The 27,134-nt window shown below is 36.0% G+C and overlaps 1 protein-coding gene across 3 annotated transcripts in view; it reads left to right on the forward strand.

The window, feature by feature from the left end:
* The window catches only part of CFTR (CF transmembrane conductance regulator), a 167,334-nt gene that overhangs the window by 96,036 nt on the left and 44,164 nt on the right, over window positions 1-27,134 (forward strand). For all 3 annotated transcript variants that reach the window (XM_070616359.1, XM_008519582.2, XM_070616358.1), the window contains 8 exons: window positions 754-1,480; window positions 3,343-3,471; window positions 10,638-10,675; window positions 11,137-11,387; window positions 15,234-15,313; window positions 20,075-20,225; window positions 21,138-21,365; window positions 24,105-24,205. In XM_070616359.1, coding sequence (XP_070472460.1) covers window positions 754-1,480; window positions 3,343-3,471; window positions 10,638-10,675; window positions 11,137-11,387; window positions 15,234-15,313; window positions 20,075-20,225; window positions 21,138-21,365; window positions 24,105-24,205 — 1,705 coding nt within the window. The remainder of the gene's footprint in view (window positions 1-753; window positions 1,481-3,342; window positions 3,472-10,637; window positions 10,676-11,136; window positions 11,388-15,233; window positions 15,314-20,074; window positions 20,226-21,137; window positions 21,366-24,104; window positions 24,206-27,134) is intronic.

Consider the following 27,134-nt stretch of genomic DNA (forward strand, 5'->3'; position numbering starts at 1 on the left):
CTATTTTCATAATCCCTGTGACTAAAAGTAACTTCTTACAAGATAAACTTTGCTAGTTATGTTAGTATGTTCGAGTATAATTCAAAATGATTTCTCTTTTTATACAGTATATAATGTTTTAAAGCCTAAAAGAAATTGGTTTCCTTTTGATGGTTCGAGTCAGGATATACTTGTAGACTTCTAATTGTATTAAAGGAGGGTCAAATTTGTTATCCAATTCTCAGGTTTGTTGTTTTTTAACAAATCAGATTAGTCTTAATATAAGCTCTTGAGAACTAAATTAGTGGTCAATTCAAAATGTAAAAGGAAATTAATAGAAAATTTAAAGAACAAGAGAGCTCTGATACTTTAGAAAACACATAGAAATATAGACCCCCCAGGAATCTTAAAGAGCATCAAACAATTCCGTCATTTTCTAGATGAATAAAACAAGACCCAGAGGGTAATCAATTTGCTCATCAAACATTTATTTAATATCAGATAATTAGTTTCACTGTAAGTTTGTTAACATTCAACTTTACAATATAGAATACTGTAATAATCTAATAATACAGTATTTTATGCTATGATAATTCAAAAGGCACCAAATTCATTACTGAATATTTACTTTTAGAATTAAGTATATTAATAGCATTGTATGGTAGAGGTATAATATGAGAATGTATTAGTAAAATGTTAAAATGCAATACATATGCTATTGTAATAAAGTGTTTACAAATTTGATCTTATTTATATCTTTTTATATTCTTAAAGCTGTGTCTGTAAATTGATGGCCAACAAAACTAGGATTTTGGTCACTTCTAAAATGGAACATTTAAAGAAAGCTGACAAGATATTAATTTTACATGAAGGTAGCAGCTATTTTTATGGGACATTTTCTGAATTGCAAAATCTACGGCCTGACTTCAGCTCAAAGCTCATGGGATATGATTCTTTCGACCAGTTTAGCGCAGAAAGAAGAAATTCAATCCTAACTGAGACTTTACGGCGTTTCTCATTAGAAGGAGATGCTACTGTCTCCTGGAACGAAACAAAAAAACAATCTTTTAAACAGACTGGAGAGTTTGGTGACAAAAGGAAGAACTCTATTCTCAATCCAATCAACTCTATAAGGAAATTTTCAATTGTACAAAAGACTCCGTTACAAATGAATGGCATTGAAGAAGATTCTGATGAGCCTTTGGAGAGAAGGCTGTCCTTAGTTCCGGATTCGGAGCAGGGAGAGGCCATCCTGCCTCGAAGCAATGTGATCAACACTGGTCCCACATTTCAGAGACGAAGGAGGCAGTCTGTTTTGAATCTGATGACCCGCTCCTCAGTGAACCAAGGTCAAAGCATTCACCGAAAGACAGCGACATCCACACGAAAAATGTCACTGGCCCCTCAGGCGAACTTAACTGAAATGGATATCTATTCAAGACGGTTATCTCAAGATAGTGGCTTGGAAATAAGTGAAGAAATTAATGAAGACGATTTAAAGGTGTGTATAAATTATTAGGTGGTTTAATAAATTATTCTGTGTTTTTTTTCCCTCAGAGTGCAACTGAATGGAATGTAATATAAAGTACGTAACAAAACTTCCTCAAATTATGGGTTTAGGATGAGGTTTATCTTAAGGGCTAGTGTTGGGTCCTTTACTAGGCCAATAGTAATCATTATAAATTAGAAAAAGTATAAATTATTATAAATCCGCTTTATTACCAACTTAAAAATCTCTCTAGGAAGAGGTGGAGTATAAATAAATATATAAACAAATAATGGCTTTCGTTACTTAGGGACCAAGAAATCTTTCTGTAGAGAGGTACCCTAAATAAGGTCTGTCAACATCTAGTCTCTTGACAGTAACTCACATTCTGGTTTATACATTAGTCTCACCTGAATTTAGTTACTGTGGGCTTTTTTATCTTTTAAATTTGCTTTATACATTGGATTTCTGGAAAATTTTCTTTTAGAAAAGATATGTGAAACTCAGTATATACTAGCACCAACCTTCAGATAGAAAGTCTTTTACATTAAATTTTAAAGAATAAAATGTTTTTGTTCGTAAAATAGGAAGGAATGTAAAAGAAGAGGGGTTTTATTTGTTTTTTGTTTTTTGCTAGAAAAATACCTTCAGTGCCTTGGGTGAAACAGGCAGGGTAGTAATGAATTGATCTATTAAATGGCACAGATCAGTTAAGAGCAGTGTGAACTTTGGCAAGTCACAAGTCATTCAACATGTCTGGACAAAAATTTCCTCCTTTGTAAAATGAGGCAACAGAATAGGTGATCTCTAAAACACATCCTTTGAGTGTTTCTATAATTTTAAAAAGGTTTCCTAAAAGATAATTTATGTATATTGTTTTAGTATCAATCTGAATGAATTTCTCAAACCTGAACCTATAAATTTAGTTATAAAGAATGATCTCCTTGACTGATAATAGTTACTATTTATTGATTGCTTCTGGTGCTAGGCAGCCTATACTTAGTCCCCACCCACCCTAGAAGTTACCTATGGTTACCCTCACTTATAGACAAGGAAACTAAAGTTTAGAGAAGTTCAGCTGCCCAAATTCACGCAGCTCCTAGGAAGTCAATGGTGGAGTCCAGATTCAAATCCAGGTTTATTTGACTCCAAAAATCTTTACACCTAACCAGTGTGCTGTATTCTGATTTCATAGGACCCCTTCTTTGAGGTTCTAGTGCTTCTGTGAATTTTGTTGACTCCATAAGATACAAATCTATCCTTTACCTTTGGAATATCTGGAATTCCTCATTTTCAGATTTTAGAAATGGGTCTATTAAAGGACAAATAAAGACTTCTAGGGGTATATACTCAGGGTTAGAAGTCTGTAACTTAAGTCACAGCTGGCAAGAGAGATAATCCTAGGTACTAAGGAATGTACAAACATGAGTTGGCCTTCAGGTCTGTTGGAAGACCTCTATAGCTAGCAAAATTCCAAACTCTATTTGCACATGGACCCCAGAAGAAATAAGTTAAATCAAGGAGAGTTCTGAGAAGCTTCAGTTTGATGATACCATTTATTTGATAAAAAGTGTGACACTGTTAAGCATTAAAATGGTAAAATTGTTCAAAAATAATACAGTTAAATCAGTGGTATACTTTCAGAATTTCGAAGAAGTACAGTGTTTATCATTTTTTCAAAAGCTGCATTACTGCAGTGGACATTATACTGGCTGTGGGGTGACATCATGCATGCCATTCCTCGTTGTTTATGTTTGTTGAAATTCACTTAGCTTCAAATAGTAATATTCCTTTACTGCCACACATTCAAAATAAAACCAAAACAGTGGTGTGAAACTGTACTGTCTCGTTGTAATAACCATAATTCTTTTTGTCAGGAATGCTTTTTTGATGATGTGGAGAGCATACCAACAGTGACTACATGGAACACATACCTTCGATATATTACTATCCACAAGAGCTTAATTTTTGTGTTAATTTGGTGTTTAGTTATTTTTCTGGCTGAGGTAAGAATTTTCTGTTGTAAAATATTACTGTGATTTAAAGTTAAATTAAGAATAATTTGGAAGGATATATACATATATATGCACACACATATATAAATGTATATATGCATATATAAGTAAATATAAGTATACGTGAGTATATGTAATTTTATATCATATGGTGGTATATATAGTTTCATATAGTTTTTCTATTGATATTTTATTTCATACGTACATAACATATAAAATACACTTAAACACATATCTTCTGTATGAAAAGTTTTTGATACAGAGGTTCAAAACCTCAAAGTAGAATACATTTATATGGATTGAAATTAGACACTGAAAATCATTCTGTACTAAATTTTAAATTCATTTGACTCTAGATGTTGCATTATTAAATATGCAAATGATGAATCCACCTATAAATGACTATTTCTTCACAAAATGAAATAACTATATCCTAGTGGCTTAGTAATCCTTTTAAACAATCCTTTCAGAGATTTACCCACTTGCTTACGCAATCTTTTTGTCTATAGTGCCACCATTGTGGTTTCTTTGCCATGTCCCTGCTGTCCTTCACATCACCATGTTAAAAGAAGGGCGGAGGTGCAAACAGCACAGTAGACCACATCAGCGTAAGCTGGTTGGTGGATGAGGTTTTTCTCTAGATCAAGAGCAGCCACCTAAATGCCCAAAGGGACCTGGCAGAGAATGTCTGCAGGTGAAGCGGCTTTGAGGCTGAATGGAGGGCATTTGCCCTCCAATTGTCTAAAGGGGACAACTGCAACTCAGTACCAGCCAAGGACTTGCCATTTGGGAATTTGGATCAGTTTTGGTAATTCTTCTTATTTATCAAGATAAGGTGGAAATCCAAAATTTCCTGGAAAATGTTCCGATTTTTGAGTGTGGGTAGTTGATTAAATAAAAACAAACAAATGAACACTATATGGGCACAAGAAAACACATCTGTGGATTGGATTCAGCCTGTGAATGACTATTTATTCCAGATATTTATTCCAGAGGGCACCACTGGACGTGCACTAATATACAACCTAAATAACATTAAGGCCCATGCTGCCTTCAGGGAAGAAATGACCCAGGTGAAGAACTGCCTCTCCTGAGACAGTATAAATGCATACATTACTGAAACAAACTTGAACTACGTGTTTTTCCTGTTGTTAGACTGTTTCTAACTTCAGTTAAGAAGTCTACATAAAAGTCATCATCCTCCCTGACCAAGTAAGATAATGTTAAATATCTAAAGGTATATGCCAAAAAGTTGTACATACTACTTCACCTATAAACCAACAGTTTCCATTTGATCTTTGAGTTCTCGTGATAACTCTTCTTTTTCCCTCCTGCTATTTTAAGTTAATAAACCAAATGGAGACTTGATGCAAGATGCAGCATACAGCATTAGCTGTGGAGTCAGACTGACCTGGCTGTGACCTAACTCTGTCTTCTTAACACTATGAAACTGAGCAAGTTAGTTAGCCGCTCTGAGCCTCAATTTCCTCCTCTATAAAATGGAAGATTGCAAATAGTACCAGCTTCCTAAGTCATTTTTGCATCTTAAGAGACATCATGATTATAAAGCACTTAATGTAGGGCTTGGCACACAGCGAGCGGTGCTAGTTGCTGTTCTCATTAATATCCCTAATGTCATATCATTGTTATGAAGCTCAAGATAGTTTGAGGTGAATGTGTTTATAACAGAGATATAATAAAAGTTTCAATAATCCCTTTTACGCTCTAGCGAAAATATGCGGTTTGGGTAATTTGACACTCTCACATTAACGTGATTAACATGAGTAATAAAAATTGCATTGAAATGTATTTCAAACTTGCCTCATTAATCTTTGCCAGTTATGCCAAATGACCAACATTAATGTGAATGAAACCCAGTCCTGTGCAACATTTAATGCCAAACCAGCCCTTTATAATTGTTAGTGATTTGAACCTCTGCATTGAAAGATTGCATTACTTGATTGTCTTCAATTTATAGAGTTACATGAGAAAACATGGGCCTATCTGAATATGGTGGTGATTTATGTTTATTTACAAGATCTTTGTGCCATGCAACTCCATAGAGTTGAACTTATACACCTTTTGAAATGATGTACAATTAATTAATTAATTAGTAATTGAGCATTGAGCTGCTGCACATGTGTACAATATTATTAGGTCACTTAATCAAGAAGACAGTGATCCTTTGTCTTTGGGTTAGAAAGTAAATTACAACAGAGAATGTAAATGCTGTGTAACTACCCATTATTAGTCGAGCTCTCACAAGTATTGTAAAAAATTATCTTTTTAATGGACAAAACAATTGATAATGCCATTTTCTAGGCAAGAAATAATGTAATAAATGATGAGCCTTTTTGGCCAATATCCTGGAGGCATTGCCAATTAACTGACTCTCAAAATTTTGATTCACAAAAATTTGGTGATAGTAGACAAATAGTAATTGTTTTAATTATGTGCACAGTTATGCAGCTAAACAAATCACTCACTGATGTTCACAGTTCTGTCAGCTTATTTGAATCAAAATTTACCTAGTTTTTCTTTTAGACGAAGCTTCTTTCTTAATACCAGTGTTCACCTTTCTTATTACCATTGAATATCTCATTGGTGCTTTGTGTCATGGTACAGATGCTAAGCCAGGAAGATAGTTTAGTCCTTTTACACTTTGTTTAGAGCCTAATACTCGTCATGATCAGAGAAACTAAAGAAAGGTTAAGATACATTTTTTCCTTGATAAAAATGATTTATCCATTTTGACTTTTCATAGGGGTGTACTTCAATTTGGATTTTGTGATTTTATAGAATAGGTTCAATCTGCCTCTCTTTTACAGTATAAAATACTTAGCCTTTTTTATTTCTTCAAATTGCTAAACCGAAAAAAACTAGTTTGGTCTATTAAGTTTGTTGCCACTTATCGTTGGTGTGTAATTTTGATAAGGGAGTCAGTCTGCATTTTCCCAGTCCAGGGCAATATCTTCAGTAAGTTCTTACGTATTAGCAGCTCGGTTATAGGCTGTAAAATCTCTATTACGTTGGTTTTTCTAGTGCTCCTATTTGGCAGTGCGTCATTGACTAGAGAGAGAAGAAATGCAAATAATAGATTAGGAGGCAGTTTCCTGATTTCTTTTCCAACAACCAGAGAGTATTGTTGTTGACTGGACTATCTAAAGATTCCATTTAGTGATTTTTAAGAAATGTGTCAGAGAACTGCCGTGTCTTATTCCTTTATGATTTCCCTTCTGTTAATGAGGAATCCCTGGGTGGCTTTACATTATTAGTAAAATAGACGTCATATATTCTCATATTACCACTGCTGGTAGTGATTGATAACAGTTCTTTTAAGGCAGCTTTACTTAGCATGGGTCTGTGTTTTAGACCATGATTCGACCTGCAAAGCCTTGAAATCTGTGTATTAAGTCATGACAAGGTGTCACATTACTATTACCGCCTGCCATTCATTCAGCCATTTACTCATTCAACACATATTTTTCAAGTTCCTTCAATATGCCAGGCACAATTCTGTGTTGCTGTGTATACAGTGAGTAACAAACAGAATGTACAGATGGAATATAAGATGTACTTATGTTTATAGTGTAAACAGAACATTTGTTATGCTGTGCTCCTTTGGTAAAAACTCAAAATGTCAATAGTATTTTAATAGGTATTCATTTATACACAGATCTCATTTTGTGACTTGGGAAGTAGCTCTGAATTCTGTGTATGTCCAAAGTTTGTAGAATGAATTGGTTTTGATTCTTTATCTTGAACCTACATAACATAACATCACCTGCTTTTTCAAATGTATTTTCTATATGATCATTATATAATTTTTTCTCTGCTGACATTTGTAAGTGCATTTTTAAGTATCCTGTTATCCATCCATTCCTTTACCTATTAAATACAGATTTACTTAATGCCTACTGTTGACCAGGTATGGTACTAGGCATAGTACCGAGCCTAGTGGTACTATGGGAAAGAGGACAAGAATGGCTCTTCCCTGCTCTTTTGAAGCACATTCTGAGGGAGAACATAGGCGATCAATACATTTTGATGGAAATGATTACAGAACGTGATAAGCGCAGAGGGAAATAAATAGCAGCTAAGATAAAGGTGAGAGCAGGAGGGGATGGGGGAACTTTCTGAGGGATTGACATTTGGCTGACACCTGAAAGATAAGACAAGTCACACCTGCAAAGACTGAGGCAAATGCAAAGGTCTCAGAAGGATTTGGTGAATTACGGAAACTGAGAGGAGGCCAGCATAATGGGGGGTGGAGGGGACAGGTGTTGGAGAGAGAAGCGTGTAGCATGTGGTGATGTTAGAAAAATAGGTAAGAACCAGACTCGCGGGACCACTGGCTGTAGGAAAGAGCTTGAGTTTTATTTTGAATACAATAGGGAACCTTTGATAGGCTTCAGCCAGGATATGACATGATCTTTTCTATGTTTTAAAAAGATCACTCCATCTACTATAAAGTGAAAATGGATTGGATGGGGACATGAAGGGAGGTAGGGACATCTGGTATCACTGGAACAGATTGCTCTTGTTGTCTAGGCTCAATATCCAAGGCACTGAGAACCTTAAGTCATATTTAAAGGCCTACGCAGATATTCCACAGTGAAATATTCAGGAGTGTCTTCTCTGTAGCCTATTAAAGCTCTTCGTGAAAGGGTGCTGGACCACTATACCTTGTTTGCTTGGATTCACATTTTTGAGCCTTTTATACGTCTGGCCTTATTACATTATTACATTGCCCTTGGCAGTTTTCTTCTCTTTCACGCCTATTTTCTTTAGTTGTGAATAGCAGACTTGTGTCTGACCAGGTTGTGCTATGGGAGGGTTCCTCACAGGTCCTGAATGCATTCTTGCTCTAGTTCTATATCACATCTTATTTTTGAAGCCATACTGTTTCGATTTTACTACATACATGATCACCTTTCATCCATCACATCTCCTAAGATGTGTACTAATCATTTAGCAAATAAGTCTTTCAAATGTAGACATTTGGCTTCTCTTTCTGTATGTATCTATATGATATTCTACCCCTGCACTTCATTTTTTTAAAGTAATGTAAACAAATTTTCTACGTAATTCTAATTCATCCTGGCTTCTAAATCCTGGCTACATCTTCTTTTGCATCTTAGGGCCATTTGCAAAGTTTGTGAATCATCTTCTCGGCCATTCATGGATCTATCCTTAGAGAATGCCATCATCAGATTCCTGATGCCCAACATGGACATATAATAAATTCTCTGTCTACAACCCTATATAACTAATAGTTATTATAGTCTATGCATGCTCTGTCTGAAACAGTAGTCACCAGCCATGTATGACCATATAAATTAAGTGACGTTAATTAAAATGAAACAAAATTTAAAATTCAGTTGCTCAGTCATACACACTAGCCACATTTCAAGTGATTGAATGCTGCGTGATAAGTGGCAACAATATTGAACAGCGCAGATATAGAACATTTCTATTATTGTAGAAATTTCTATTGGACAGTGCTGATTTAAACTGTACTGTTTTCCATGTGATATGGAGTGATATTTGAAACCCTGAAAAAACTGCAAATAAGAACCTTTTTGCTTTTCTTCTTTAATCTTCCAGGACTGTCACTCTATGATAAACTACATGAACTTTATAACCTTAAAACATTTTGGAAATGAAACAATAAAACTTGCTTACTCAATTGTTTCTATATGCCCCAAATATTTTTAGTAAAGACATTATGTCAAGTCCTTGGAAATGTCTTTCTTCCGGTCAATAAAAGCAGTTTGGACTGGTGGTTCCATGTCTCTGTCCACAAGTGGTCTCTATCCACAAAAGCCAGAAAATAACTTTTATTACACTGACTAGACCAGGTCTTTGGAAAACTGTTTTGGTTATTGTTGCATAGTAAATATTATAAAATATGTGTTTCTGGAATTTACTCCCATCCTGAAAATGTTGGCAATGCCAGTATTATTGACACTTTCTTAATTGGAACAAAGGAGGACTATAATAACTGAAGAGTGACTCAGAAATATACCCTTACCTAGGTTCTTGAGAAATATCATTAGTCTTAGGAAATAGGAAAACAATTGTACTGGAACAAAGACTTTTGAAATAGATTATTGCCGAGGTTCTTGTCATTTGAATTTCAAGGAAACAAGAATAGTTTTTCTTCTTATTAATACAGTCTTGGAGGCTGTGTATACAGTGAAAAAAGTCAGAAAGTAAGGATGATACCTTTAGATTTTTCATCATTATATTCCTATATGATATGTAAATTTAACTAAAATTTATACACCCCTTTAAAGTGTAGGACTTCATAATGTAATTTCTTGATTAATGCTGTGTTATCAATAAATTAGTTTATATAGTATTATTAAATAATCAAGATAAATTTCAGTATGAAGTAAGACATAGGTTTCTTATACCAAGCATATTTGTTTGTCCCCTGTTAACTTTTATGCTGTGTTCCTTTTCAAAATTACTTTACTCACAATTTCGTGGTTCTTTTTTCTATTTTATTCTTTGGTAACATTATTTTTGGGCTAATTGGGTAGTTTCAGTCATTTCTAGTAGTATAATTGTGATGGCATCAACACAAGATTGTTTCTCACAGGGCTTAGGAGAATAGAATGCCAAATTGAAATAGAACAGAGTACAGGTCATTTAAATGTCAAAGGAACTACAAAAATCACATTTGATAAAAAATTTTTTTGGTCTAGTTATAGTATAGAACATTTTTCCCTCAGCCAAATGTTTCCACTTTGAGAAAACCCAAAATAATTTTCATACCAGTGGAGTATGTTTTAACCTGAGTGCACTTATGTTTATTCATAAACTGTGAATTTTTACATTGTTGAAACTTTTAACTAATTTTCATAAACATTAATCTCATCTTTTCCAATAATTAATAGTTCCTGTTGAATGAAAGAGAGAAATGCAAAGTATTTAATTCAACGAAATTTGAATTCCGTTAACTTAGGATGTTCTCACCACAAATAATGGTTCTTAGAACAATGATTGCAGCTGCTGGACCCAGGAGAGCAAAGCAAAGGAAAATGAAATTGTGTCTATTTTGATGTTGGTCATGGTGGAATTAGAGGAGGGTGTAGGAAGAATAGGAAAAGATGTTGGAAAAAAATCAACTATGTGTTGTTCTCTTCTAGGTGGCTGCTTCGTTGGTTGTATTGTGGCTACTTAAAGAGTGAGTATTCGGTATCCTATTGTGGATTGTATTTTGCCTCTATTGATTATTTGGGTCTTAATAAATATTGTAATACCCATTGTGCTTCCCCACAGTATTATAGTAGTGGAAAATCGAGCTCTTTGGTTTAAAGTTGTGAGCATGTGCAGTCCTGCAGCTCTTTGCCAACTTCTAAAGGAATTAATTGTTTAGTTTCCATAAAATGCCATAAAAATATTTAAAACAGCATTGTACATTTCGTATTTGCTCTGAGTATTTAATAAGGATCAGTTTTATCTATTTCAATGGTGAAAAACTTAATCTGCTTTCTTGCAATAGTAAATCCTTGAGACTAACGGCACGAACTCTGCTAGTGAAATGTGTTGTGCTTCTTTAGATTCAAATTGAGTTTCATTTATGTGTTTTGGAAATCTAGTAGGAAAGTTTGGTTGCCAAATAACAGTCTTCCTTTTGCTTTCCAGAACACCGCCTCAAGACAGCGGGAATAGTACAAAGGGTGCAAATAACAGCTATGCAGTGATCATCACCAGCACCAGCTCGTATTATGTTTTTTACATTTACGTGGGAGTAGCCGACACTTTGCTAGCTCTGGGCCTCTTCAGAGGTTTACCACTGGTGCATACTCTAATCACAGTGTCGAAAATTTTACACCACAAAATGTTACACTCTGTTCTTCAAGCACCTATGTCAACACTTAACACGTTGAAAGCAGGTACTTGACTAAGTATACACAAAATGAAACTGCTGATCCACCCTCAAAAAGACCTGTGATTTGGTTGGTTTTCTAGTAGTAGCGTTGGCTTTTGCATGGAGGCATCTGCCCTTTGTTGAGCTTCCTTATGACTGGAGGTACATGTCTCAGATACCATAGACCTTCAGATATGGTTGTTCCATACATTCTTTATCAGTTAATTAGAGTAGCTCAGTTTGTTAGAACGTGATGCTGACAGGACTGTAGCAGCAGAAGCAGGCCTTTCTGGGTCAGTTGCCCTTCTCTCTTCAGATATTTGGTCTAGCTCCCTTCCAGGCATCTTGTTACCAATGTGTAGTGTTGTTCAAAAAAGGGGAAGATTTGAAGTGATCAAGGAAAATGTAAAATTCTTTTACTGATAAAGTCTTTTGATGGAGTAGAATAATCTAGTTTCATGTAACTGTTTAAAGATGATGATATAAATTCATTTCAGGGTTTTCTTTTCTTTTTTGGGGGGGGGAAGCAGGAAATCCAAATGTATTTTAAAAGTATTTTTGACACCATCATAGAGGTTGGTAAAAGAGTATAAGCTTTCAGTTATAAGATAAGTAAGATCTGAGAATCTAATATATGGCATGGTGATTATTGTTGATAACACTGTATTTTATCATTGAAATTTGCAAAGAGAATAAAACTTAAATGTTTTCACCAAAAAAAAAAGGTAAATATGAAAGATGATGGATGTGTTAATTAACTTGATGAGAGGAATCCTTTCACAATGTATACATAGATCATCACATTGTACACTTATTAAATGTCTTACAACTTTATTTGTCAATTATACTTCAATAAAAATAAACAAAGTCACAGAAAGTAACAGTAGTGATGCAAAGGGCCCAAGATTTAAGAAACTGAGGACAATGAGGTACTTTAAAGTAATCAATTCTATCGATTTCCCTTTAGACAAATTTGCATTTAAAGAATCTGAAGTTAATAAGGAATCCGCCAGGTTTTATTCTTACAGCAACTTGTTGAGCACTTGCTTTGTGTGGCATTAAACCAGAGGCTAGTATGAAAAGTTGAATAAGGCACAGTTCTTGCCCTGGAAGAATTCACAGACAAGGGAGAGGAGGTAGATACAAAAACATTTGATTATAAAGCAAAGAATAAGTTCCAAGATTGAGATTTTTAGAGTGATTTATATCTAGAAATGTGAAGATAAGAAATGCCCGTTATTTTTTTCTGAGTGACAAAATTTCAGGGTTAGTATTCAGGAAGATCTTGTTTATATTTATTCTGAAGCCCTTGTGTGTCACCAAAACCTTGCCTCATTTGGATATACACATCACAGTCCTCTGTTTCAGAGCTACAAAATTTTAGACCTAAAAGGGAGTGTCAAAGTACCTTGATCCTGTGATTTCATTTTTTATGAGAAAACTTAGGACCAGAGAAGGTAGATTCGCCCAAGTTTCCTTCAGTCAGAAATGGGCACTGAGATATGATGAAAGAGTACAGGCATTGTTTGAGGACTGCCTTGGCCCCATAAGGGTGATGATCATGGGCGGATTAATCTTCTGAGCCTTGTCTCCTCGTCTGTAAAATAGGAAAAGGGATACTTATCTCAGAGGACCATTGTGAGAAAGAAACAAGGCGATCTACTTGCCTGTCACACAGTCAACGTGAAATAAGTGTTAGTTCCCCATTGTTGTTCCCTTCTGTGGGGTGTTGTTCCCATGGCGGGGCGGGGTGCACTTTCCATTCCACCTCTTCACTTTTCAGAACTCCTCTTTCCCTAAACACTGCTCACAGTTGGTTTGGAACCTTCTCTATTTCGTGTTTAAATAGTTACTATTCATTTTCTCATTCATCTTACTTTGCAAACTTTAATCCACTTTGTAGGATGATTCTGATACATCTCTGTTTTTTGCATTCCTCCTTATTTATGCTCCTGAGAACTGAAATAGCAAGATGCTCTTACGTCTATATGTCCTTTTCCCACCCTACTCCCACCCCTAATTTCTGTAAGCAAAGATTCTGCTTTCTTTTAAAAGCCATTGCTATTGCTGATTTGTGGTTCGTTCGTTCTCATGTTGCCTAGATGTTCTCTGCTATACTTGGCAGCAGCCAATGCTTCCTTGCCTTGTATGTACACTTCAGTTTCTCCCAGGTGTGCCTTTTTGCCATTGTATATTGACCTTAATTTTCTCCTTGCCTGATTTTCTGATGTCACTATTTAAATGACCTTAAGATGCACAGACACATAGTAGGTGCTCAGTAAAGTGTGTTGAAAGGATGAAAGTGTGAATGACTATTTTGACAGAATACTACCATTTGAACTATAATAAGCACCAGAATGATATTTTTTTCACTATAGTGGACTTTCATTTTCTAAACAGTATTTATAAATACCATAGGCTAATGTTTTTCAATGTTTGGTTTATTTATGGAAAGATATATAAATATGTTTAATTAAGTATGCTAAAGAACATAGTATTTATAAAGGCTAATGATAGTGCCTTAAGTCAGTAAATATGTATTGACTAATTCCTACATGTAAGGCTTTTTGCTGAGGGCTGCGAGTGTTACAAAGTAAATGTGGCATGGGCCTGTTGACTTCTAGCAATTTACAGTCTAGAAAAAGAGATAAGACATGTAAGTAAGAGACTATGACATAAGACATGGAGATAGTCATTATAACACAGAGGTGCTGACAAGATGTCTTAAAGGTATTAAGTGTGTCCAGTGGAGGAAGGGATTAATTCCAGCTGGTACAAACATTGAGGCTTCCTTGTAGGAGGGGCATTTGAGTTGGGCCAGGAAGAAGACGTTGATTTTGACAAGTAGAGACAAGAGGAAAGGCTTTTCAGGCAGAGAGAACCACTTGGAAAAGGCAGGGAGGTAGGAGAGTGTAGAATATATTTAAGGAATAGACCAATTTAACTGAAACAGATTGTTTGACTAGAGGAAGCTTGTACTAGCTAGGTGGCTTAAGGTCAAATTATAGAAGGCATTAAATATTAAACTAAGAATTTTGGACTTTATCCTGCAGTTAATGGGGAGGTGAATGATAAGATTCAATGTCACTTTGTTTGTACATTATTATGTTATATTTTATCTAATTATATGTTTAACTCCCCCCTAGACAATCAATTCCTGAGGGGCAAGGAGCATGTCTTATTCATCTCTGTTATCTCAGTGCCTAGCATTGTGCCTGGCACATAGTAGATACTTTGCATATCACTTCTTTTCATTGAAGGAAAAAATGATCAGACTTATAAATGTGAATCTGGAATTTAGAAGATAGGCTGAGGCTTAGATTGCCAGTGAAGAGGGTAGAAAGAGACAACACGGCGAAGGAGGGCCACATGGTGGGCAGGCGGGGGTTCAGAGCAGCCGTGGTTTCTGCAGAGGTGCTGAAGGGTGTGCCAGTCAGAGGAGAGGGAGAGCTGTATGTTGTGGAATACAGATGTAGGGGCATGATGATAGTGGGTCCGAGAAGTTATCACTGACCTCAGGCTTGCAAGTGGGAGATTGTAGTAGGAGGAGGAGTGCCATTCCTGACAAAATTTGTGATAAGGGCTCTATTGAAGACATTGGTTTTTGCCTGAATCTTACAGCAGTCTATATTTTATAAAGGTTTAAAAGTGAGAGACAATGACTTGAACACATGGTTACTTAGAATCTTTGTACAACTCTAAAATTTTCTAAGTCCTTATTTATCTGATTACCTGCTAATTCTTATTTGAGTTCTGAATGCTTCTGCTATGATCCAAATTGATCAAATATTGATATGTCTTTTTGAGATTACTTTTTGAGATTATTTAAGATTTAAGGTTTTTAAGCAATTTATCTTCCTTTATATTTTAGGTGGGATTCTCAATAGATTCTCCAAAGATATGGCAATTTTGGATGATCTTCTGCCTCTGACCATATTTGACTTCATCCAGGTTTGTAGAAATAAGTATTATTAAGTATCTTTGAATTTGTCCTACTTTTTTAATAATTAGAAAAAGATGTTAATGTGTTTTTGCTAATTTTTCAATTGGTTAAGAGTTGAAGTCCTATCTGTTGTATGAATTTTGCCAATATTAAAAGTCTTCAAAATAGGCATAAATTTAATAAATTCAGCGATGTCAGATTATTTACCTGACCTGTTCCCAAGGCAATTCTGCATTTAGATGTAATAACTGTCTAGTTGGGAGTGATTTTAGAGGCATAAAAAGACCATCTTCCCCCAAATCACTGTCCGTGAAGTATGACATTTTTGACATTGACATTACTATTTGATGGAAGTTTACCTACCCTCAAAGGGCCCATGTTAAATGAAGACTGATTACCCTAGGGACTACAGTTTAAGGCAGTCTCACCCCTGAAGACTTTGGCACAGATTAGCTAGCCAGCAGCCTCACAGTAGGGACCATAATGCAGGAACAGAAGGACAGATACGTTTTCAAGCACGTGAGAGCGGAAAGAAGAATTCAGGCCTAGTGAGGACTACCCGTGGGTGACAGGTCTGAAGAGGCCTCCAGAGAAGCCTGGCTCTGAGCATATATCCCTGCGGTAGGGTGATTGACTGGTGGTGAGAGTAGAGAAGCAAAGGAGGGGATGGAGATGAAGGTGACCTAGAGGATACCGCATTAGGACTCCACAAATGACAGGACTTAAGGAGTGTTGGGAGTTAATGACCTTGGCTCTTGGACCAGGTTTGAAAACAGCTTCCTGTCTGGCTTAGGGCAAGCTTCAGAGAGCAAATGCCACAGTCTCAGTGATATCCTTGGAGAGACAAGTTAAAACAGGATGCTGCCCATCTTAGGATGAGTCATTCTTTCCTCCCACGCCCTTTCACCCCCCACCCCCCCGCCAAATAATAATACTTTATTTGAGAGAACCTATGAAACAAAATAAGGGCCACTACATTTGTGTATATACACAACCGACATTGGCAGGTACAGAAAACCCAGACTGTCAGTTTGCCTCCTCTGAAGGGACTGGCACAATCAAATGCACGAAGTGTTCCCAGTGAACTTTAGCATTTGGGATTTCCTTCAGTTGCTCTGTTTAGGGATGTAAGTCAGCAGCAGCTGCTGGAATTCTTTGACGCTTTGGGTTCACGCGTTTGAAGGAGCGTTTCCTGGGTCTTTCCTTAAGCACTGGACATTTGTTCCTCGTTCAAGGAGTGTAAATGACTGGTTCCAAATGTGATATTATCAAATCAGGTACAAACTGGAACACGGACATCTTGATATGATTAAAAAGGATTCACAAATGGTGGCCCTTGATAATTTTTTTCCTACTTTTTAGTCTACTGAGTATTTTCTGAATCAGGGTAAGGCTCACTTCAGTCTCTGGGAGAGCTAATTTTTAAATATTTATTTTGTAAATCAACACTTTTTGACATATGTGATGGCTCTCCAGTCCTTTCTCTTATGGCAGTTTGAATAGTTTCTGCTCAGCTTCTAATGTTATTGGAATTTGTTAGTTGTTGCTTCCCAAGTGATCGGGCAGGGGACTTTTATTTTAGTTTCCCTATTTTATTTATAAAAGGGTCTCACATTAAGAAAGCATAATACATAACAATCTGATACAGTAAAAATCCAATTAATTTTGATTTTGTAAAAAATTCATCACAGGGATCCTTTAAATTGTGAGCTCCTCTCGTTTTACTTAATTATGTTCAGCTTAATGAAATTTCATTCCAGTCACAATATTTCAGGAACAGATCTTTTACATAGAATATGGCACACTTGTAAACTTACTTTTTTCAAAAACTTCATTTCTATTTACTCTGTTTCCTAACATTTGATAATGTTTTGGCAAATTTGCTTTCTGAGTTGGAACATTACGTAATGAAAATGAAAGATCTGGGTTCTGTTTTGCAGATACCACTATTTATTTTACCTTGAGCAAGACAACCTCTAAGGGTCTCAAGTTTCTAACATGGAAAATGGGGAAAATAAATCTGGTGCTGGTCCCTTTCAGTCTTAAAGTTATATGCTTCAGACTGACACACTGGAAGTGGACCATGCAGGAGAAACTTTATCTTGAAGCCAAATGGAAAAAAACTATATCCTAGAATCCTACTTATCTCCATGTCTGGGAGAATAGTTTTTTTCATGAAACAAAAGCTTACATATTTTAAAATATCAAAACCTTCTATTCTCCTCCTCAAAACCTTTAAGTTTTTTTGGATTGCTTCTCTCTTCTAATATACGATTATGCGCTGAGTTCAGTTACTTTGATCTCTGCTGTGTCTTTCACATCTTTTTTCCCACGTTCATTCTGTTAATCTCAATCCCTTGCTTAAAAATTCTCAAAGACTCACTATCATTTATGAATTAAATTTCAAATCTGGTGTTCATTGCATGGTTCTGAAAAGGTATTTTGTGCTGCTTTGGTGGCTGAAAATGTGCTGCTCACTTTCTAGGAACATGGATGGATGGTGCCTGCTAGTTTTTATGTTCCATTGATTTTTTTTTTTCCTGAGGAAGTTTAGGATTTCGATAAGGATGAATGAGAATTAGAAGGCTGTGCTCACATTTTTGTCTTGTCCTGAAGTCCTTCTATTTAATTATTCGTTTTGTTGTCCTCTCGCTAATTCACCTGATCTGAAACGACTTGTTTCTAATCCAGTGTGAATTAAAAACTAGGGTAGAATTTAAGGCTTCTTTGTGTAATTAGAATATCAAATACATTAAACCAGTGCCTTTAATTTTGTATACAGTACTAAATTATTAAGTTCTGACCTCAGTGCCTAAGGATGGCATCTTATGGAGCAAAGAGAATTATTTTCCTCAAAGGTTAGACTTATTTTTCACTTATTTTTTGATTTGGGCTATCTTCTGGATGGTTATAATTGCTGGAAGTCTCTTTCATGAATGTTTCATCACTTCCAAATGTCCCCACTTTTTTCTGCTCTTCTAGAGCCCAGTGGATATCTTGGCCTGTTGACTACCCAATCCCAACTACTCTATCATAATACAGTTCCCGTTTCTTTCCTAAGAATCTGGACCATATCAACAATCATTCAAAAAACATTTGGGGAGTTTGGCGCTTTCTCTTTTTACTGGTGGCACTTGTAGGACAAGAAAGGAAGAGGGAACACTTTCCTGAGATTATTGAGCCATCATATGTACTTAGTCCATTGTCTGGCACAGCAAAGATTCATCTGCATATTCGTCAAATGAGTGAGGGGCTGATATTACAAAATCTGATGATTGGAGACCTAAAGGCATTTTCCCTTAGAAAAGTATCACCGAGATATGATCATCTAAGGTTTTAGATGAAAATAACAACCTGTTCAAACAAGATTTATGCAGACCTTAGCTATACCTGGTCTCCACTCCCACTGACCAAAATGCTCTGTGTTTCACTGCATCAGCTGGAAAATACACATGTGACCCAAGGAAACTGGTAGAGAGCTGGCTCCCTGATCATATGGATGTTATAATAGGTTGTTATATACATATATATAAAAAATAGGATGTTACAATAGGTTTGTTTTTCAACCCTTGTTGCTGACAATTACTTTATTTATACTTTATTCAAATAAGTTATTTTGGAGCAAACATTAGCATACATTTTTTTCTTTTTAAAATGTCTGGATTTATGTTACACAGAAATATAGAATTTAAGCCTTTAATTTGATCCTGAACAACATCAATATGGTTAGCTTGTTTCTGAGACTGCCAACAGGGATCCATTTTTTGGTGGATAATGTGAAGAGAGATCTGCGATGGGTGGGCTTGACTGAAACACAAAATTCAGTCAACATTTTGACAACATATGAGATAGAAAAAGTTGTCTAACTTCAAATTAAATCAGCCATTTCCAAAAAAAATTTTTTGAACCCTTAGATTTTCTCCAGTTATTTCAAGGAATGGGAACAAGATTGTTGGGAGGGGAGTAAAATTTATTAAGTACAATTTTTTTCAATCTTAAACGTGACAAAACTAGGTTCAGAGAAGTTAAGTAGCTTGCCTAAATGACCAAGCCTACGGTTACACCAGGTCTTTCTGATTCAAAAGTTTCCAAGATGATGCCCAATTTTCAGAAATTGTCTAAACAACATAAATCCTAAAATTTCACATTCCTACTAAAATTATCTCAGAATGAAAGTGTACTTTAAAAGAGGGCCAGGCTAGAAAGAAATCATATTCATTTAAAATTTATTTATCAAACAACACTTTAAAGTGTGTGGAGAATGAGAATATTCTGAGATCAGAAATCACCATGTTTTTGAAATTTCAAAATGTTATACTGAGTGACCTAAATAATTTTTTGAATATTCATAGAACTTATGAAAAAAGTGTCTCCCTCCTAGTAGGAAGATACTTGCTCCTTATTAAGAATGAAACCGGGGCAGGCCCGGTGGCGCAGTGGTTAAATGTGCACGTTCTGCTTCGGTGACCCGGGGTTCACAGGTTCTGATCCCAGGTGCGGACATGGCACCGCTTGGCAAGCCATGCTGTAGTAGGCATCCCACATCTAAAGTGGAGGAGAATGGGCACGGATGTTAGCTCAGGGCCAGTCTTCCTCAGCAAAAAGAGGAGGATTGGCAGTAGGTGTTAACTCAGGGCTAATCTTCCTCAAAAAAAAAGAGAATGAAACAGAGTGTGAAGAGCTTAGTTAGAAATATGTAGCTGATGTACCTTGTCCCCTTTGCAGTGTGAAAACGTTTACTCACCAAGGTGTTTTCTTTGACTCTACAGTTGTTATTAATTGTGATTGGAGCTGTGGCCGTAGTCTCGGTTTTACAACCCTACATCTTCCTAGCAACAGTGCCAGTGATAGCTGCTTTCATTATATTGAGGGCCTACTTCCTCCACACTTCACAGCAACTCAAACAACTGGAATCTGAAGGTATGACACTGAATGGGAATGCTCACCTTGAAAAATATCCACAAGAGCTATTTGTGATTAGTATTAATCTGCTTTTCCAATTTTTCCCCCTTTTAAACTCTTGCCTTATATAACAATGACTTTTTAAAATGTGTGCATATAAAAGGAAACAGTAAAGTACAAAACCACATATTTATTTTTGTTAATTTATGAACATTTGACTTCATTTTGGTTTTCAAACAAGTGTAAAGACTTTTACCAGTGTTAGTGTATAGGATATTCATTTATAATTTACTTATATAAGTTAAACTTAAAAATGATCATGCTACTGTTACTGAAGGTTTGTCAGGGTTCCCAAATGATACTGGACAAAAGTCTTCCCTCTGACTTGTTTTCAGACACTCTTGCTTTCTCTCCAGGGGTCCGCCTTTTTGTGTGCCCCCAAACACTGCTTGGGCTGTGTGGGAAGCCCATTTTTCGGTACCAGCCTTGGTGTGGGTGCATTTTCAGGGGATAAATTTCCAGTGCATTTCTGCATTGAAGGTTATTTGCTAAATTAAGTTACATAAACTTTTTTAATTGAGACCTTGAATAAATTGTTTTAAAAGAAAAACATTTTCTCTCAGCAGTGATTAATTTAGGATTAGCCAGAAAAACAATGCCCAGCGGTAGCCAAGGAAAGTGAATCAATAATGGCAGTGATTTTATAACAAGTTCCCGTACATGGTAGCTGAGTGAAAAAGGAGGGTAACTCGTTAAAAAAGTGACAAATTTCATCTGTGCAAAGTATGGCACCAGAATGAAGAACCTCTCTAACAAATGACATGTGTTGTTTGATTTCTCTTTACACTAAGCTTTTTAAGATACGTGGTAGTAAGAATTTGCATTATGTATTTATATGATTTGCATTGTTTTCGTGGGAATATCTCACAGGCAGGAGTCCAATCTTCACTCATCTTGTTACAAGCTTAAAAGGACTATGGACACTTCGTGCCTTCGGCCGTCAGCCTTACTTTGAAACTCTGTTCCACAAAGCTCTGAATTTACATACTGCCAACTGGTTCTTGTACCTGTCAACACTGCGCTGGTTCCAAATGAGAATAGAAATGATTTTTGTCATCTTCTTTATTGCTGTTACCTTTATTTCCATCTTAACAACAGGTACTATGAACTCGTTAACTATTTAAGCATTTAATGTAAAACTTTGTCAACCAATAAAATGCTACCTTCCTCCAGGTTACAAATTTAGATATCTTTAAACAGATTTTTTGGGAGTTTATTAATCATGAAATTTTTTCATTCTGTGTTTAACAAATGATTTCCTTGTATTTCTGTTGTTTTACTGTCAAATTAGAGCTATCTGTAGTATTATCCCTGAGGTACAGTTTGAAAAACGGAGACACAGAGAGTATCAGATAACCAATCTGATTGAAAGGAAAAAGTCGTCTCTTGACACTCATATTGGTAAATTATCCGGGCTTTAAAAATAATAGATCTCTTTATTAAAGAGCTCTCTGAATAGTGGAGAAGAAACATCCACATTTACACACTTAAACACACAAAATCCCCATTCCTGGTAAGTTATGTGCTTCTAACTACCAGTTGGTGCAATTCGTCATCCTAATGGGAATTTTGCATAATGAAAAACTGCTGTAGAAGTGAAATAATTTAGAGAAAAGTGCCATATATTTCAAATACAAATGTCCTGAATTTTAGGATCTTTGGGTGAAAAACACAAAACATTTCATCGTAAGTAAAATGAAAATCTATGCAGACAAGTGAACTCTCCCAATTTAAGAAGTTGAACTACTGAGCTATAAGAAGAGTTGAAATATGTTATATATGTGACAGTGGACAAAGATTCGGAGCAACTGCCAAATCTGAGGGATCGTTTGATTTTAAGAATAGAATCCTGCTCTAACCAAATGAAACACATGTTGGAGTTACAGGCATGCCTTGTGGGGACCCAGCGTAGGAGGCATGCTGGGCTTCCAGAGGACGTGGAATAGGTGTGGGGAGTGCGACTCTACCCTTCTTCCCGTCTCTTGAGGCCAGATTGAGGCCCATGTCCATTCCTTTCTGTGGCTGCTTCATTCATTTCACTCTCTCTAAAGACTAGTTCCCCTGGTGTACCAGGGCTGTGCCACAGTGACTTTGTATGGCCTCTTTATTCAGCCCCTTGAATTAACAGCTGAGTTCCTCTGTCCAATTACACAGTCCTGGAGAGAACGGAAAATAAGCTTATTGTGGCTCAGGAGTGCACTTGCAACCCATGCAGCTGCTATGAGGGTCGCAGGTTCCCCACATCTGTTGTGCTTTCAGCTAGGGCAGAGGGAAATGACTCTATGAGAGGGATCTAAGAGGGCAGGCAAATGAACTAAATCCTTAGCAATACAGTAATTTGGGGCAACTTGAAAAAAATTGTTTCTTCTTAAGTTCAGAATTTAAATTTTTTTTCTTTAAGTTGTTTGAAATAGGATCAAAGAGGGCCAAATGAACAAAGATTTGTGAACAATGAATTCAAACCAATATATCATATGCTGTAACATAAGGTTAAGGATCTGATTAAGTCCCCATTTACCAGGGGTGATAGTAGAAGCATTTAACAATCAGCCTAGCTCAGGACTTATCAACCTGATCAGGTGCCCAACCAGAGTGAATGTTAGTCACGCAGCCAATATTGACCCTGCCTCTACTGGCCTTCAGCCATGTTCACTCATACACTTCTCAAAGACCCTCATTTTCCACATGTGTAAATAGACATAATCATAGTACCTATCCCATAGATTTGTGGTGAGTATTAAGTGTGACAATTTGTGCAAAACACTTAGCATAATTCCTGGTCCATAGTAAATACCCATGAATCTTCTATTACTTATTATTGTTATTATTAAAATTTTATCTTACTCTCATCTTAAGCTTCAGAATGAGTAGTATATTGGGAACCTGGATAAATCTTACATTTAGAATAAATGATTTAGTACTAAAAGCACACACCTACTGTCTATGGCTTGTCTTCTGTTAGAGGAATTGTGGAAGCAAAAATGTCAATAATAATAGAATGAATTATTTCTCCCAATTTTAGAACCCTATGACAATTTTATCATGCATTACAGATGCAAAGATGGATTCCCAGCTGAGACTTGGTAACCTAAAGTTATAATAATTTAAGTTCAAAGAATTCCTATTAGAAAATTTTTATGGCCATAAATACTGAATATTGATGAATTTTTATTAGTGGTCCCCTCCAGCCCTGAAAAACTACTTACTCTAATTAAACACTTAAGTATTGTTCTTCCTGGGTGAACTAGTCATTTTTTAATTCTTTTAACATAAAGGGCAGTCTGTCTTTCCAAATGGCAGACCCGGGAGTTCTGACTTCCCTTTCAAACTTTAAGTCCACTTTCTTCCCTCAATATCTGATTAGCAGAGAAATCCTCCATGCCAAGGCATGAAGCACATCTAAGCATCTTCTGGGTGCTGCTCCAACACACCTTTCTCCTGCTTTTGACTTCTTTGTGGAGGAACTCATCCAGACACAGGACTGCTTGTCCAGTGTAGTCTTTGAGGGTATTATTACTTACAGAGTAATAGTAGAAGAGATAAACATGGTATTTACTCAATACCAACAGCCCCTTAAATATCTGAAACACCTTTAAAAAGGGCAACTCTTTCCTAATATTCAAACACTCTGGTTTAAAATGGTGGTTGAATACTTACTATATTCAGGGTGTTATTACTAGTGGTAGAGGCTGTGGTGAACTGAAAGAAGGTTAAAATTGGCACAAAATTGAAATGTGACTTGAATATGGTATATGCCCCAGGAGAGGTGTAAATAAACTGGTTCACAGAGGACGGAGATAACATAAAGTTTGCTCATATGTTTTTTTCCCCCTGTAGGCGAAGGAGAAGGCACAGTTGGTATTATTCTAACTTTAGCCATGAATATCATGAGTACGTTGCAGTGGGCTGTGAACTCCAGCATAGATGTGGATAGCTTGGTAAGTAATTATTATTATTTTCTAACTTTTGTGAAAAAATTCAGACAAACCAAAAAGTGTAGTTAACGAGGGACAACCAAATAGCCAAGCTCCAGCTTAAGAAATGAAACGTTAGAGATAAATTGAAGGCTGCTATGTATCTCTCATTAAACCCACATCTCTTCTTTCCTCTGCATAGATAGCCACAATCAAGATCTAGTGCTGCAGCGAACCTTATTGCACAGTCTCCTTGCCCAGGATTTTCCTAGGACAGATACCCAGGAGTGATATTGCTGGGTCATAGAATTCACCCACATTCAACTTTACTAGATGGTGCCAAATTGCTCTGAAATCCTTTGTATCTATTGGTACTCCCATCAGGAGCGTATAAGAATTCTCATAGGCCCATAGCTTCAGCAACACTTGATAATGTCAGACTTTTTAATTTTTTTTTTAAGCTGGATAAAGTTCTTTTTTATTTTTCTGGGAAAGATTCACCCTGGGCTAACATCTGTTGCCAATCTTCCTTCTTTTTTTTCCCTCTCCAAAGCCCCAGTACATAGTTGTATATTCTAGTTGTAAGTCCTTCTAGTTCTTCTATGTGAGCCACCACCACAGCATGGCTACTGACAGACAAGTGGTGTGGTTCTGTGCCCAGGAACTGAACCTGGGCCGCTGGAGTGGAGCATGCCAAACTTTAACCACTGGGCCATCAGGGCTGGCTTCAGACATTTTAATTTTGGCAATCTGATGGATGGGAAGTCATTAGTAAGGAGATGGGGCAGCTTAATACATATGTTTTGGCCATTTTGGTTTCCTCTTCTGTTAATTGCTTCTTCATGTTGATTGCCCGTTTTTCAAGTACACTGGGGTTTTTTTCTTAATTGATTTGTAGGAGTTTGTAAGTTATGGATCAATTGTGAGTTCTACACATTTCAAACATGATCCTCCAGTCAGTGGCCGGGCCTGTAGTGTCTTTGAGGAAAAGAAGTTTTAAGTTTAATGGAGTTAAATTTATTAATCTTTTCCTTTATGTTTTGTGTTTTTGGTATCTTGTTTAAGAACTCTTTCCCTATCTTGGGTTTTCAAACTTATCAGCATTACGTTTTTCATAATGTTTTTACTTATTTTTAAAATTTCCAGTCTTTAGTGATAGCTCCTTTCTCATTCCTAGAGTGTTTATCATCGTCTCCTCTCTTTTTGCTTGACCAATATTGCCTCGCGTTTGTGTGCCTCATTGGTGTGTACAAAGACCACATTTTGGTTTTGTTGTTTCTCTTGTCTTGGTTTCCTAGAATGCAGAACCTGCAGTAACGTATGTGAGCTAACACTGTGTCAGGGCACAAATCCCATGGCAGCAAGAGTGAGAGATAAAAGGAAGCAAGGCAGATTTCCCACTTTTATTTAAAAAAACAAGTACGTAATTTTCAATCAGACTGTCTAGTTGGACTGGATAGCATCATCATCAATTTCTGTTAGTCTATCTGGAGTACTGTATTTAAAATCAGTCACCCTTTACTGGATTTGTGGGGAGTCTAGAAGCCCAAGTTGAAAAGACTGTACCACACTCTTATTACACTTTTTGCTTAAATTCTTTTCCCACTTTCTGAGACAGTTCACATGTTCTCAAAGTGCACACTTTCATTCAGCTGTGAAATTTGTATAACCAATTTTTGTCGGAACACATATCATTATAAAAAATATCTCTAGGGCAAAACCAAAACTTTAATGCCTTCTTCTTGCCCATAAGTCTTAATATTTTATTTAATCAAAGTGTTTTAATAATTTATTGAAATGTAATTTAACCTTAACATGATTTATAGTAGTTTAATATATTCTCTCTTTTCCTTTAACATTATTTTTTGAGTTTGACCAGCTTCCCTTAGTGACTCCGTTCATCTCCTCACTTAGCTCTTGGGGTTGAGTCTGATAAATGTATGTACTTATTTAAAAATGTTTGTGTCAGAAAATAGCAGGAGAATAGTGAATAAATATTGTGCTTGCATTTATTTAATTCTTGGTTCAAACTTTCTACAACTTTGACTTTACAATTAAAATCCTCACGTGCTTCATCTCTTTTTTATCTAAAAACATCTCTTTACCTTGTATATGCATGATTCTTTTCTCTTTGACATATTAATTTCCTGTTTATGTAACAGCGTCTACACACCGATGTCAAAATCTTTGTTTGGTACATTTCTATTCTGTATCTCTAGTCCCATTAAAGTTTCTTTAAGGTATTTTTACTTCTCTAGTTTTTCACATGGGTATCCTGGGCTTTGTGACCTGTGCTTTGACATTGTGTCTTTCATCTTTTGATATAAAAAGATCCTTGCAAAGAACTATTATGTTGTAATACATTGTATGAAAAGTATCAATATTTGCATTTGATCTCATTTTAAAAAGTCGTGTTCTTTTGTTTGACTATCAAAGTGATCATGTTAGTTTTCATTTCCCTGCCAAATAGCATAAGTGGTCTTTCCTGGGCCTTTGTGGGCATTTATCTAGTTATTAATTCCCATCATACTGCTTTCACCCATGTAATTGCTAAAGTTATACAGTAATGTTTTTATTTTCACCTGGCATGTGTTGAGAGCAAGAGGGAAGATAGCTATGCCCATCACATTTATATGATGTTAACAAGAAAGGTTCTTGTGACCTCTGGAGTAAAAACTCAATGAATTCTTATTTTACTTTGCTGATTTGTTAACTGAATTTAGATCTGAATTTAAAATAAGAGAGTGTTTTGTTTGCACACACTTTTAGCTTTTCAGTGCAGAGCTACTCAGAGAAAAAAAGTCTTTAGACTTAGAAAGAATATTTCATTTACCCATCTGGCCTAATTTTACACAGAGTCAAACATTAACAGAACTATGAAGTTATAAAAATGGCAATGACTTTTCTTTTACCGCTCATCCATTGCTTACACCCAGGTGCCTAGCTTTCATTA

This window comes from Equus przewalskii, chromosome 4, assembly GCF_037783145.1.
Source record: "Equus przewalskii isolate Varuska chromosome 4, EquPr2, whole genome shotgun sequence".
NCBI classification, from domain to species: domain Eukaryota; kingdom Metazoa; phylum Chordata; class Mammalia; order Perissodactyla; family Equidae; genus Equus; species Equus przewalskii.